This window comes from Macaca thibetana, chromosome 12 (genome assembly GCF_024542745.1).
Source record: "Macaca thibetana thibetana isolate TM-01 chromosome 12, ASM2454274v1, whole genome shotgun sequence".
Classification (NCBI taxonomy): Eukaryota; Metazoa; Chordata; class Mammalia; order Primates; family Cercopithecidae; genus Macaca; species Macaca thibetana.
This window is the reverse complement of record NC_065589.1, coordinates 26,188,917-26,202,609: the sequence shown is the minus strand read 5'-3', so window position 1 is coordinate 26,202,609 and position 13,693 is coordinate 26,188,917. Positions and strand designations below refer to the sequence as shown.

General features: G+C 44.3%; 1 protein-coding gene across 1 annotated transcript in view; it reads left to right on the top strand.

Moving 5' to 3' along the window:
* The window catches only part of RPL37A (ribosomal protein L37a), a 308,451-nt gene extending 294,758 nt beyond the window's left edge, over window positions 1–13,693 (top strand). Inside the window, exons 2-5 of the mRNA XM_050751313.1 lie at window positions 11,026–11,063; window positions 11,460–11,588; window positions 12,140–12,222; window positions 13,567–13,693. Of these exons, the coding sequence (XP_050607270.1) occupies window positions 11,061–11,063; window positions 11,460–11,588; window positions 12,140–12,222; window positions 13,567–13,630 (279 nt within the window). The 5' untranslated portion in view covers window positions 11,026–11,060 and the 3' untranslated portion in view covers window positions 13,631–13,693. The remainder of the gene's footprint in view (window positions 1–11,025; window positions 11,064–11,459; window positions 11,589–12,139; window positions 12,223–13,566) is intronic.

Below are 13,693 nucleotides of genomic sequence, written 5' to 3'. Positions count from 1 at the left end.
CCAGGAAGTAGAAAGGATTTTGGATCACAGGCAGATCTTGAGAGAACTTCAGGAAGGAATATTTCTTCCTCACCTGCCCCAGTGCCCATCCAAAGCCTCTGCTCTGTGTATCTGAATCACATGGCTTGAGAAACATGAAGAAGCCCTCACCCGGGGCCCTGTGGACATCTCCCGAGATGCTTCCACCTGCCTGCTGCTCACTCAGTCCCCACCAGAATTTTGATGCAGCTTTTATGTGGGCCCTATGGACTTGGATCTCTTAGGATCTCATTCTCTATTCCCATTAACAGTTTCTCCTCCAGGAATGTGGTTAGGATACGATGGTATACAATGGTTATGCTTCAAAAATAAAAGTGAAATGTACAGGTGATTTTAGAGACCTTCATACCCAGTGTTGCTATGGTGAATCACCGATCATCATTAAATTACTAAATTCCTGCTGTATTCACCCCGGAACCTGCAGCACAGAGTGGCCCTCGTGATATTGCAAGAAGTCAGGTCAGTGGCTGCCAATGGGAGGCCTTGCTCTCGTTCCTTGCAATTTGGTGCCCTTATTTATTTATTTATTTATTTATTTGAGGCAGAATCTCACTCTGTCACCCAGGCTGGAGTGCAGTGGGGCGATCTCAGCTCAGTGCAACCTCCACCCACTGAGTTCAAGGAATTCTCCTGCCTCAGCCTCCCGAGTAGCTGGGATTACAGGCACCCGCCACCACATCTGGCTAATTTTTGTATTTTTGGTAGAGATGGGGTTTCACCATGTTGGCCAGGGTGGTTTTGAAGTCCTGACCCTAGGTGATCCACCCACCTTGGCCTCCCAAAGTGCTGGGATTACAGGCGTGAGCCACCGCACCCTGCCTGGTGCTCATATTTAAAACCATTATTCGTCTGTAGTCTTAGTAAATACGGCCTGTTGAGCCTCCATCTGAGGCCTCTAGTTGAACCTCACTTTTAGCTGTTCTGGAAAAAAACGAACTCTCTCTTTGAGATGTCGCTGAGGTCCTCCAAAGCAAATTTTATTTATACCATGTAGCCTATCTATTTTAAGTTAGACCATCCCATATGTACCTCTGAAATTTGTTAAGAGTCACCTAGCCAGTTCTGCATAATTCAGCAAAAGACACTTGGGCTTATTTATATAGAGAGTGAATATCACTGGGTTTAAAGTGGTATTAATATTTCCACACTAACTCCTTTTCCTCCTCCATTTCACAGCACAGTCCAGACCCCCAGAACTGTGTTTTCTGGAAGCGTCAACTGAAATGAAGAAAATCTGGGCCCATCTCCTCCCACTCCTGTCCCTGCCATCAATTGTACCCTTATAGGATTTTACTAGACATCCCCTCTGGCCCCTGGAGCTGGTCTCTGCCTTCCCTCACCAGGGTCACTGAGAGGTATCTTGTTTCCTGAGTGATCCTGGTTGATTTCTGCCTCTAGGGCTGGCATCAAGGAAGCCTCTAAGAGGCAGCAAAGGATCCTGTTAGTCTTGATCCACTTGTGCTTGAATTAATCATGTCTTTTTCCTTCTTGGCTTCAGAGGAGCCTTTTTCTAGATCAGTGGGAGAGCTGAGAAATCGAGCAGGAGGTGTCATCCCCACACCACTGGCTCTGAGGTGTTGCCTTGTCTGTTCATTCTTGTCTGTTAGAACCTCAATGCTCAGAAAGTTCTATCCTCTTTTTTGCAAAGGGGAGAGAATGAAGTCCAACCTTATATTTACTCCATCCTCCCACTTCTCACCAAGTTCAGAATTACCAACATAAAAAGTGGCTTGGAAGTTTAAAGAGGGTTAATGGGAGAAGTCTCTTCTACCTGTGTTTTGTTTTGGTTTTGTGTTTTCCTGTGAGGTCTCAGTGAAGGAAATGAATTCCTGACCACAGCAGAAAGCATTAAGAAGCCTGTGAGTCACAGTCTTTTGGGCATGATGACAATCAACAGTTATTTGATTTTGCAAGATCCTCTGCACACATGTCTCTCCCACCCCCTATTCAACAGATTTTGAGGCTCTTTTTCTCTTTTTTTAACCCCTCTTTTTGGGGGCAAAAGACAATATACAGAAAAGTTCATAAAACAATTTACAGTTTAACAAAATATTTTAAAATAAACATCCATGTAACCATGACCCCAAGGTTATAAAAATAGTATGTTGTGAGGTCAGGTGCGGTGTCTCATGCTTGTAATCCCAGCACTTTGGGAGACCGAGGCAGGCGGATCACCTGAGGTCGGGAGTTCGAGACCAGCCTGACCAACATGGTGAAACCACATCTCTACTAAAAAAAAAAAAAAATAGCTGGGCGTGGTGGTGCATGCCTGTAGTCCTGTAGTCCCAGCCACTCAGGAGGCTGAGGCAGAAGAATCACTTGAACCCAGGAGGCAAAGGTTGCAGTGAGCTGAGATCGTGCCACTGCACTCCAGCCTGGGCCACAGGGTGAGGCTGCCTGGGCAACAGAGCAAGACTTCGTCTAAAAAAAAAAAAAAAAAAAAGAAAAGAAAAAGAAAATAGTATGTTGTAGAAGCTTTTGTGTTTTGCCTTTAATGTTTAGATCTACAATCCACCTGCAGTTTATTTTTGTATATAGAGCGAGGTAAGGCCAAGGTTAATTTTTTTCTATATGAAGATGCAGTTAGCTCGGCACCACTTACGGAAAAGGCGGTCCTTCCACCTACTGCTCTGCAGTGCCTTCTTTCCAATATTATGAACTTGATGTAAAAATACATCTAAGGCTGGGCGTGGTGGCTCATGTCTGTAATCCCAGCACCTTGGGAGGCCAAGGCAGGCGGATGACCTGAGGTCAGGAGTTTGAGACCACCCTGGCCAACATGGTGAAAACCTGTCTCTACTAAAAATGCAAAAAAAAATTAGCTGGACATGGTGTTGGGCGCCTGTAATCTCAGCTACTCAGGAGGCTGAGGCAGGAGAATCACTTGAACCCGGGAGGCGGAGGTTGCAGTAAGCTGAGATCGTGACACTGTACTCCAGCCTGGGCAACAGCGTGAGACTCCATCTCAAAAAAAAAAAAAATTCATCTAGAAATGTATAAGCTCAAAAATAAGAGTCCTGCATTCTCCTCCCTCCCGCCCTCAGCCCTACCTCCTAGAAGTAATAACTAAATAATTTGAGATGAAGCCATTTGTAATTCATTCTCTATGCATACAAATATATGCAAAATACACATAGAATGTTTTTACAAACATTTTATCAAATTCTTCATACTGAAAATGACTCACTTCACATGATGTATTTGACCATTGTTTCATATTGATCTACCCATTAAATTATTATTTATTTATTTAGTTATTTAGTTAGTTATTTTTTGAGACAGAGCCTCTCTCTGTCGCCCAGGCTTGAGTGCAATGGTGTGATCTCAGCTCACTGCAACCTCCGCCTCCTGCTACTCGTTAAACTAAGTTTAATCCAATGCTGCCTCATTACATATTTTAAAGTCGGCCTAAAAGTTTCTCTGTACAGAGTGAACTGTAACCTAACTGGATTGGTAAACAGACTGGGACCCATGCTTGTAACAAGTAGCCAAGTTTCAGGCAATTACTGCAGCCACATTTCAGCCAATCACAGGTGGCTAACCATTTGCACTGTGTTCAAATAAGGCAAATGTGGAGTTGCAACCAATCCAGCTCTTTCTGTCCTCACTTCCCTTTTCTGTATGTTACTTTCTTTGTTCTGTCCATAAATGTGATCCAACCATGTGGCAACCCTGGAGCTGCTCTGAACCTCTCTGGTTGTGGGGCCTGTCCAATTCACAAATCATTCTTTGCTTAATTAAACTCTATTAAATTTAATTTGTTGAAAGTTTTTCTTTTAACATACCTTATCCCACTTAAGAGTTGCCAAGTGACTACTCTAGTCTTTACACGTGCACTTCCTGTGTAAATGCTCTGTGACGGGTCCATTAATAACTAGAACAAGTTTAAATGGAATTTGAGGCGAGAAGGACGAAAGGAATGGAGGGTTGCCTAAGTCAATTTCCCACACTCTTATTCTTGCGGGGCATCCAGGACTGCCTTGGAGGGCCTCACCTCTCCTGCTGGGTCAGCTCTTACCTGTGGCTCTGGGCTCACAGGGCTCTCAACAATGCTGTATGGGCCCCACTCCTGTCTGTGGCCACCAGGGCCTTTGTGGAGAGCAGGCTCTCTTGAGGCACGAAGTGAAAGAAAAACGCCCCGATAAATCCTTTCTGTCTCCAGCACAAGAAGAATCTGGAATGACGCTTGCACCTCAGATTTCTTTCAAGAATAAAATGTTCCATATGCCTCAAGAGAACTGGTTAATAGCTACAAGAACTCCTCTCTGGAGGCAACTTTTAACTTATTTATTTTTCTTTATTTTTATTTATTTATTTTGAGACAGAGTCTCGCTCTGTCACCCAGGCTGGAGTGCAGTGGCGCAATCTCAGCTCACTGCAAGCTCCGCCTCCTGGATTCACGCCATTCTCCTGCCTCAGCCTCCCGAGTAGCTGGGACTACAGGTGCCCGGCACCACACCTGGCTAATTTTTTGTATTTTTTTTTTTAGTAGAGATGGAGTTTCACCACGTTGGCCAGGATGATCTCGATCTCCTGACCTCGTGATCCACCCGCCTCGGCCTCCCAAAGTGCTAGGATTACAGGCATGAGCCACCGCGCCCAGCCAACTTACTTATTTTTCTAAAGGCAAACAGTGAATGTTGAGGGCTCCTTAAGAGCAGAGGTGAATCAGCAGTGATTTTTACTGAGTTTTTTATGGGGACACATTACAGTTAACATTCTCTACACCGGATGTCCTCTAATAGGGATGGAAATTTATGAGCCCACAGATAAGACAAATTGAGACTTCAGGAGAGGGCCAATTCTCTGAAGTCACTCAGAGCTGATTTCATGAGTGCTATTTGTACATCCTCAAGCCTGCTATTTAAAGAGAATTGTTCAGTTTTGACAAAATTGCTCTGAACATGAACAATTTCCTCCTATTATGGAATGTCTCATTTTCAGCTGCTTATTGCATTCCTACTCATGCATTCCCTCTTCTCTTGCTCTCTCTCTCAGACCCCCTGAAGGCCAGAGACGTAGGAGGCTCTGCAGCGGAGGGCATGGGGGAGGCAGCACATTTGCTAACTAGCGCCAGCCCAGGATGGCTCACCTCAGCTCTGCCTGGACTGCCCCAGCATGAAGCTGACTCACCCACTCCCCAGGTCAATTGAGTACCATCCTGCTTGGCCAAGAGGCACAGTCTGAAAAGGGAGGACTGTGGTGAGTGTTTAAGATTCCTTCCACTAGTTTCCGTTGTTTGTACCAATATGGATATGTTTTTGTTTTAATTTATAGTTTTCTGGAGGCAGGCATTGTTTAGGTGGAGAGCTTTCCAGACAACCCCAAAATGCAGTGCATTTCCCTTCTGAAGGAAGAGGGACTTGTTCCCTTGGCCCCTTGCCATCTTCCACCCTAACCTATGGGGGCAGAGGGTGCATGAGGCCTGTGGTGGAAGCGAAACATCTGCAGCACGTCTCACTCCCTTTGTGGGCCTCAAGTAGCAGTTACCATGACTGTAGTGGTTTCATTGTGTTCAAACTAAAGAAATTAAGGAGAAAAGAGATGGGCATATTTTTCAGGGAAAGGAGAAGGCAGATCTTCTGCAGTTCCTTGAGTATGGCAGAAGAGGAGAGAGGATTGAAAAGGCAGAAAGAGGGCTGGGCGCGGTGGCTCACGCCTGTAATCCCAGCACTTTGGGAGGCCGAGGCGGGCGGATCACGAGGTCAGGAGATCGAGACCATCCTAGCTAACACAGTGAAACCCCATCTCTACTGAAAATACAAAAAATAGCCGGGCGTGGTGGCGGGTGCCTGTAGTCCCAGGTACTCTGGAGGCTGAGGCCGGGAATGGCGTGAACCCGGGAGGCGGAGCTTGCAGTGAGCCCGAGATGGCGCCAGGGCACTCCAGCCTGGGCAACAGAGCCAGACTCTGTCTCAAAAAAAAAAAAAAAAAAAGAAAGAAAAGAAAAGGCAGAAAGAGATGTTGAAATCAGGTAGCAGCAGCATCTCAGCAAACACACTGGCCAGTATTTTAAAATGTCCACTAGACACTTCATGAAAGTTATTTTATCCTCTGGAGACCCTTAAGAGGTGTATAGTGTACTCATTCTGCAGCTGAGGAGAGACCTAGAGATCTGAACCATGTGATACACTGGAGAGAACACACGTCTAGATGTCACTTAATGGCTATGTGACCTTGGGCAAGTCATTTGACCTCCGTGGGCCTCAGTTTCCAGTTTGGGTTTCCAGAGAAACCAAAACATATAAAACGCTTCATATACCCATCACCATTATACCATGCAAGGTAACTATCCCCCATTCAACAGATATTACTGCTGTCATGTCAGGCTTTTGTATAGGTCCTGGGATGCAGAGGTGAACAACATAAGCCCTGTTCTCATGGAATTGACTTGTGGTGACCTCTTTGGGTGGTGGTGGTTGTTTTAAAATAGACTTTATTTTGTAGAACAGTTTTAGAATTATATTAAAAAAAAATTGAGGAGAGAGTAGCTTTTGTATACCCTTACCCAATTCTCTCTATTGTTAACATTTTTTTTTTTTTTTGAGACGAAGTCTTGCTCTGTCGCCCAGGCTGGAGTGCAGTGGCACGATCTCAGCTCACTCCACCTCCACCTCCCAGGTTCAAGTGATTCTCCTGCCTCAGCCTCCCGAGTAGCTGGGATTATAGGCACGTGCCACCATGCCTGGCTAATTTTTTGTATTTTTAGTAGAGACAGGGTTTCACTGTGTTAGGCAGGATGGTCTCAATCTTCTGACCTTGTGATCTGCCCACCTCAGCTTCTCAAAGTGCTGGGATTACAGGCGTGAGCCACCGCGCCCGGCAACGTCTTAACATTAGTATGGTAAATTGGTTACAATTCATAAAGCAAGATTAATACATTATTATGACCTAAAGTCTATAGTTTATTTGGATCTTCCTAGTTTTTAACGTATTGTCTTTTTTTGTTCTAAGACATCATGTTACATTTAGTCATCATGTCACCTTAGGCTCCTCTTGGCTGTGACAGTTTCTCAGGCTTTCCTGGTTTGACAGTTTTAAGGAGCCCTGGTCAGGTATATTGAAGGATGTCCCTCTTTTGGAATTTGTCTATTGTTCTCACAATTAGCCTGAGATTATAGGTTTTGGGAGAAAGATCACAAAGGCAAAATGCCATTTTCATTCCACATCAAGGGGACATACTAATAAGATGATTTATCACTTTTGATGTTGACCTTCATCACCTTAGCTGAGGTCGTGTTGGCCATAAAGTTACTCTTTTTTTCCCTTTCTATACTGTGCTCTTTGGAAGGAAGTCATTCTGTGCAACCCACACTAAGGAAGTGGGGAGTTATGCTCACCCTTGAGGGCAGAATATCCACATAAATTATTTGAAATTCTTCTTGGCCAGGCGCAGTGGCTCACGCCTGTAATCCTAGCACTTTGGGAGGTCGAGGCAGGTGGATCACGAGGTCAGGAGTTCGAGACCAGCCTGGCCAATATGGCGAAACCCCATCTCTACTAAAAATACAAAAATTAGCTGGGCGTGATGGTGCATGCCTATAGTCCCAGCTGCTCAGGAGGCTGAGGCAGGAGAATTGCTTGAACCTAGGAGGCAGAGGTTGCAGTGAGCCAAGATCACGCCACTGCACTCCAGCCTGGGTGACAGAGCAAGACTCGGTCTCAAAAAAAAAAAAAAAAAAAAAAAAAAATTCTTCTGCAAAAGAGAATTGCCTCTTGTCCTTCATTTATTTATTTAGTCTATCATTTATTTATACCCACGTGGACCCATGGATATTTATTTTACACTTGGGTTATAAATCAATACTACTTTATTTATTGCTCAAAAATTTCTAGCTTTGGCTATTCGGAGTTCTTTCAGTTGACTCCTATGTCTCTCTGACATATCTCCATCAGTGTAGGGTTTTCTGAACATTTCCTTACTTTCTGGCACTACAAGATACTGCAGGCTCACCTTGTATATTTCCTGCTGCAGTCCTAGAATGAGTCACTTCTCTAAGGGGCCCTGGTTCCTTTCATTAAAGAATGATATTATAAACCAAGATCTGGGGTCCAGGCATAGTGGCTCATGCCTGTAATTCCAGCACTCTGGAAGACTGAGGCTGGAGGATTGCTTGAACCCAGGAATTCCAGACCAGCCTGGGCGACATGGTGAGACCGTCTCTACAAAAATAAAAAAATTATCTGAGCACTATTCAGGAGACTGAGGTGAAAGGATTGCTTGAGCCTGGGGAGGTCAAGGCTATAGTGAGCTGTGATCACACCACTGCACACCAGCCTGGGGGACAGAGCAAGACCCTGTCTCAAAACAAAACAAAACAAATAAAAACAAACCCTGAGATCTGGGGCGGTAGGTATACTCGTTGTTACTGGAGATGTTTGGATTTTTTTTAATGGGAGTTTTTTAGATTATAAAAGAAACACATGCTTATTATAAAAGATAATTAGAAAATTCAAAAATGTATGCAAAAATCAATTTAACTATTTCCACTATCCACTACTTTTTGCTTTTTCTCCTCCTTGAATTTACACAGCCAGAGTTGGAATAACAGATTGGGGAGGATAAAGAGACTACTACCCTTTATCCACAAAAATGTGCAAGATGTGATGACATAAAGCACATGGTAGGTCACTGCCCCAATGGCACTCAAAGTCTGGAAGCTCTTCCTGGAATCATGGGAGGGAAGAACGGGACAGGACCTTGGAGACCACCTGGTCCAGCTCCTTGTAAATAAAGATGGTGGTTGCTGGGAGGTGGGGAGGTGGTTCTTCATGTGGGGACTGTGGCTTACCTAAAGTCAAACCACAAGGTAGTTACAGAGCCTGGCCCAGACTGAGTGCCAGGGACCTGATTCTAATTCAAGTATGTTTTTTCATAATGTGCTTTTTCAGTGCACTAAATATTATGATTTAGAGTAGTACAAGCCAGCAATTAGGAGAACTAACTTTGGGGTCAGACAGACCGGATTTGAGTTTTAATTGCTGTGTGACATTGAGCAAGATTCTTAACTTCCCTGAGATTGAGTTGCTTTTTTCTTTTTTTTTTTTTGTTTTGAGAAAGGATCTCACTCTGTTGTCCAGGTTGGAGTGCAATGGTGTGATCATAGCTCACTGTAACCTCTGAACTCCTGGGCTAAAGCAATCCTCACACTTCAGCCTCCTGAGCAGCTAGAACCACAGGTGTGTGCCACCATACCTGGCTTATTATTTTTACTTTTTGTGGAGATGGGGTCTTGCTATATTGTCCGGGGTGCCTAGAACTCCTGGCCTCAAAGAATCCTTTGCAAGAGAGACTCTGTCTCAAAAATAAAAAAAAAACAAAAAAAACAAAAACAAAAAAGCAGAAAAAAGAAAGAATATAATAACTTGTCAGAGGTCCCACAGCTGGTAAATAGTTGTTTTGAACCCAGACTGAATCCAGAGCCTCTAAGTTCCTAATCATTACATGAGACTTCCTCTCTTTTTCTTAGTAATGAAGATAATCATTCCTATCATAAAGGATAATGGAAAATTAAATGAGCACATCCATATAAAATACTCAGTGCCTACCATGTGTTACCTTCCAACAATTGTAACCATATAAAGTGCATAGCTGTCTACAAGTTGCTGTGATTTGATTTATATATATTTTTTGAGACAGGCTCTCACTCCGTTGCCCACGCTGGACTGCAGTGGCGTAATGACAGCTTAGTGCAGCCTCAACCTCCCAGGCTCAAGTGATCTTCTCACCTCAGCCCAGGTATGCAAGTTGATTTTAATATAATTGTGAGGAAAAGTGAACAGGTGCAAAATTATTTGAGACAGTTAATATTGTTAATATTAAGCTTCGGGAACGGAAGCTACTTGTTAGCAGAGTTCTGATTGGAATTAGGGCCACACAATGCCTTTCAGCTCTCATGGTCTTTCTTGGTCCTCAAATCATGGATTCTCTCTTACAGTCTTATTCCAGTATTTTTGAGCTTCTTATCCTCTGGATTAGCCATCCCCTGAAAAAAGGCAGCCAAACTTCCTAGTGTGTGTGTTCTACATAAAGAAAGAAAATCATGTGTCTAATCCCAGAACACACCTTCCCCACCCCGGGCCTCAACTAGAAATCCAGTTCTTCCCTGCTGACCCCTTTGAGAGACCTGGAGGGACAGAGAATTGATGGTGGGCAGAGGTTAAGATGTTAGAGTTTAAGGGTTCAGGCCTGGACCAGGAAGCTGCCTAACAGCCTAGTGTGGGGCCATGGGAGTGGGTTCTGAAATGAAGTGGAAGGCGGGCCATCCGCACTGAGATGGAGCAGCTGGAACACAAAACTCCAAGGTGACTGTTAACTTTTCCCCAGCCTTCCAATTTCAGACTTTCCTCAGGGAACGCCAGGCTCTTCTGAATTAGTCTCGGGCGGAACCATCGTCCTTTCCATCAGAACTCTGATCAGTTTGAACTATCTAACTTCTTAATGTGGCTATACGATTGTTTGCTGCTGGCCTGCAACTTGTTCTGGGAGTGGAACTTTGGATTTTAGTCACTACTGTCGCTAGCAGCCTGCCGTCAGCCACTTTTAGAGAGTATAATGCAGCAGGGAAAGAAATGAGATTTGGAATAGAGACGGGGTTTCATCCTGCTGACCAGGCTGGTCTCGAACTCCTGACCTGCCCCGCCTCCCAAAGTGTTAGAATTAAGGCGTGAGCCACTGCGCCCAGCCCCACAGAGGTAAGATTTATGCACTTCTCCAAGCCAAGCGCTGTGCATCGAATGGAGGAACTCGTACCTTTGCAGGATTTTGTAATATATCTGAAATAATCTGGACGTGCTTCTGCTATGGTTGGTTGTCGCCATAGTTTGCGAATCCGGGTAAACCTGGGTGAGAGAGACACCTTACAATTGCAAACATTTCTCAGGAGGTCGCCGGAAAACGCCCGAACCATAGAGCTCAGTTCCTAGCTAGGCCTCCACCAGCCACTTCCGCTCGTCTGCCTAATACCGCGCCTGCGCACCGCATTTCTTCCTCTCTGGGCTCGGACCTAGTTCGCGACGACATGGTGAGTGCGGTTTTCTGTGCGGCCTAGGTCTCTATCTGCCTGCATCTGTCCTTGTTTTCTTCTCCCGCACCCGTCTCCTCACCTGCCTTGCCCCGTGTTCTCTCCTGTCTCCATGCCTTCGCAGGAGACACCACTGTCGGACGCTGCCCCACAGCGGAGGAGCGAGGCGCCTTGGCTGGTCCTGGCGCGCTCCGGCCGGGTTAACGCCGGGCGTTCGGAGCGCGCGGCGAGCCCTGGGCGCTGGTTTTGTTGGGTTGAATTTAGGGAAAACTAGGTCACATGTAATTCACATGTCGGTCACCCGTCAGTGAGGTGGAGGAATGGTGTGTGGAGGCTCCGGGGCCTGCCTGGGTTCCAGGTCTAACTATCACTGGTTTCTCCCTTCACTCTAAACAGGCCAAACGTACCAAGAAAGTCGGGATCGTCGGTAAATACGGGACGCGCTATGGGGCCTCCCTCCGGAAAATGGTGAAGAAAATTGAAATCAGCCAGCACGCCAAGTACACTTGCTCTTTCTGTGGCAAAGTAAGTTAAGGCAAAATCTGGTGAGGGGAGAGGGAGGGCAGGTTTCTTACCCAAGTGAGGTCTGACTTAAAGGTATTTTGTAAGCCGTGTGCTCGTGAGCAGTTAGAATTACTCGTGCCGTTCATTGATCATGAGTTTTAAGATAAAAGTGTTGATGGTAACTTTAGATTTTGTGAAACGTTTTTCATTTAAAGAAAACCACTTAAAAGTTAATGGGTAAAATAATCATTTGACAGAGCGCCCCCAGCCTAAGCCAAACCTGCTTTGTGGGAAATGATTCCATCAGTTTTGTCTACTGATGTTTCTGTACCAACCCCCAAGATACCTAGTCTGTCCATCTAATACCATTCTACTTGTTCTGCGATTTTTGTTTGATAAAGGTTTGAATGTTTATGTGCAAAATACTACATTACAGCAATCCTTGTTTTTGTTTTTGAGGGAGGAAGGAAGGCTTTCACATCCTTGACAATAAGGTGAATCCAAATTTAGACTTCTGGATGCTTGTAAGATAAAATACTTGGTTCATGGTGAAAATTTGTTCTCTTTTATAGACCAAGATGAAGAGACGAGCTGTGGGGATCTGGCACTGTGGTTCCTGCATGAAGACAGTGGCCGGCGGTGCCTGGACATACAAGTGAGTCTGTTTCCTTGTCCTTGTATTTCGAAGTGTGTGGGCCACATAGGCCCACATTCCAGGTTGTTGCTGGATGGACTCGTGTTAACACTTTCTCAGGACAGAGAGAATAAGGATGCCCTTGTATTTTCAGGATTCTTTTGTGGTGATTTATTTTCAGTTACTGAAAGAGTAAACACAAAACTACCAAAATAGAAGTCGGAAATCTATTTCACAGACTGCTTTAGAATTAGATGGTCACTGGGCACATAGTTGTGAACATTGTCATGATACTGTGCAGGTCCGTTAGTGGGACTGAATCTGCTGAACGTTGATGTGCATTGCAAGTTTTGACAAAAATAGGTGAAGAGGTCAATTAGTTCAAAACTGTATTTGGAAACTTGAGGCCATCAGGACCACCGCAATTTCGTCTTTCTGAACAGTGTTAGACTCCTGCAGGTTTGTGAATCTGCAACTCAGTATCACTTGACAGGGCGATACTACAAAGACTACACTACAAACCAGTGTCCAGACCTGTGTTGTCCAATACACTAAGCACATATATGGCTAGTGTAATTAAAGAATGGGATTTTAAGTTTCAGTCAATTTAAACTTAAACCGAAGTGGAAAATGTTGAAATACATACATATATATATACACACACACACACACCTTGTGGGGGTTTTTATTAGGGCAGAATGGAAAATGGAAACTAGAGTGCTTTCTTGGTTCTGATAGGAAAGTTAATTCGCATTTATATACTCACCATATAGGATGGTGATTTTCAGGTATAGTTCCTGAATTTTGTGGTAAAACTTTTGTAGTCATTTCAGTAGCTGTCTTTCCCAAAGGCACTTTAGTGTCCACTCTATTTCCTTATTCATTGTTCTCACTGTACCATCTTGTAATTTATTCATTTCTTGTAATCTGTCCATTCCCTTTTAATAAGTTTGGGTCAGCCTCTTAGAACCATTTCTGTTTTGTGGGGTGGGGTAGGGGGAGTTAAAGCTTGCTTGTCCACAACTGAGTTCCTAAAAAAAAAAAAAAAAAAAAAAAAAAAAAAAACTGGTTGAGAAATCAGGTGCATGTGATTGCATGTCTAATTCTGCAAGATCCTGAAGGCATGGCTCTTAAAGGATGCCATCATGTAGTTTAGAAGCCACTCATTTCGGGGGAGTAATCTAATGTTGGTTAGATGTTTGGATCGACTGCAGCAAAGTATTGGTAGAGCAGTCTATCTCAGTATAATTCTTTCCGGGAAAATTTGGGAAGAGACTTCACCACAAAAACGAGGCAGATTTACTTGTTTGCCATTTTCTATGTTAACATGCTTAATTATGTTGGAAACTGAATCTTTCTTTCCAGTACCACTTCCGCTGTCACGGTAAAGTCCGCCATCAGAAGACTGAAGGAGTTGAAAGACCAGTAGACGCTCTTCTACTCTTTGAGACATCACTGGCCTATAATAAATGGGTTAATTTATGTAACAAAA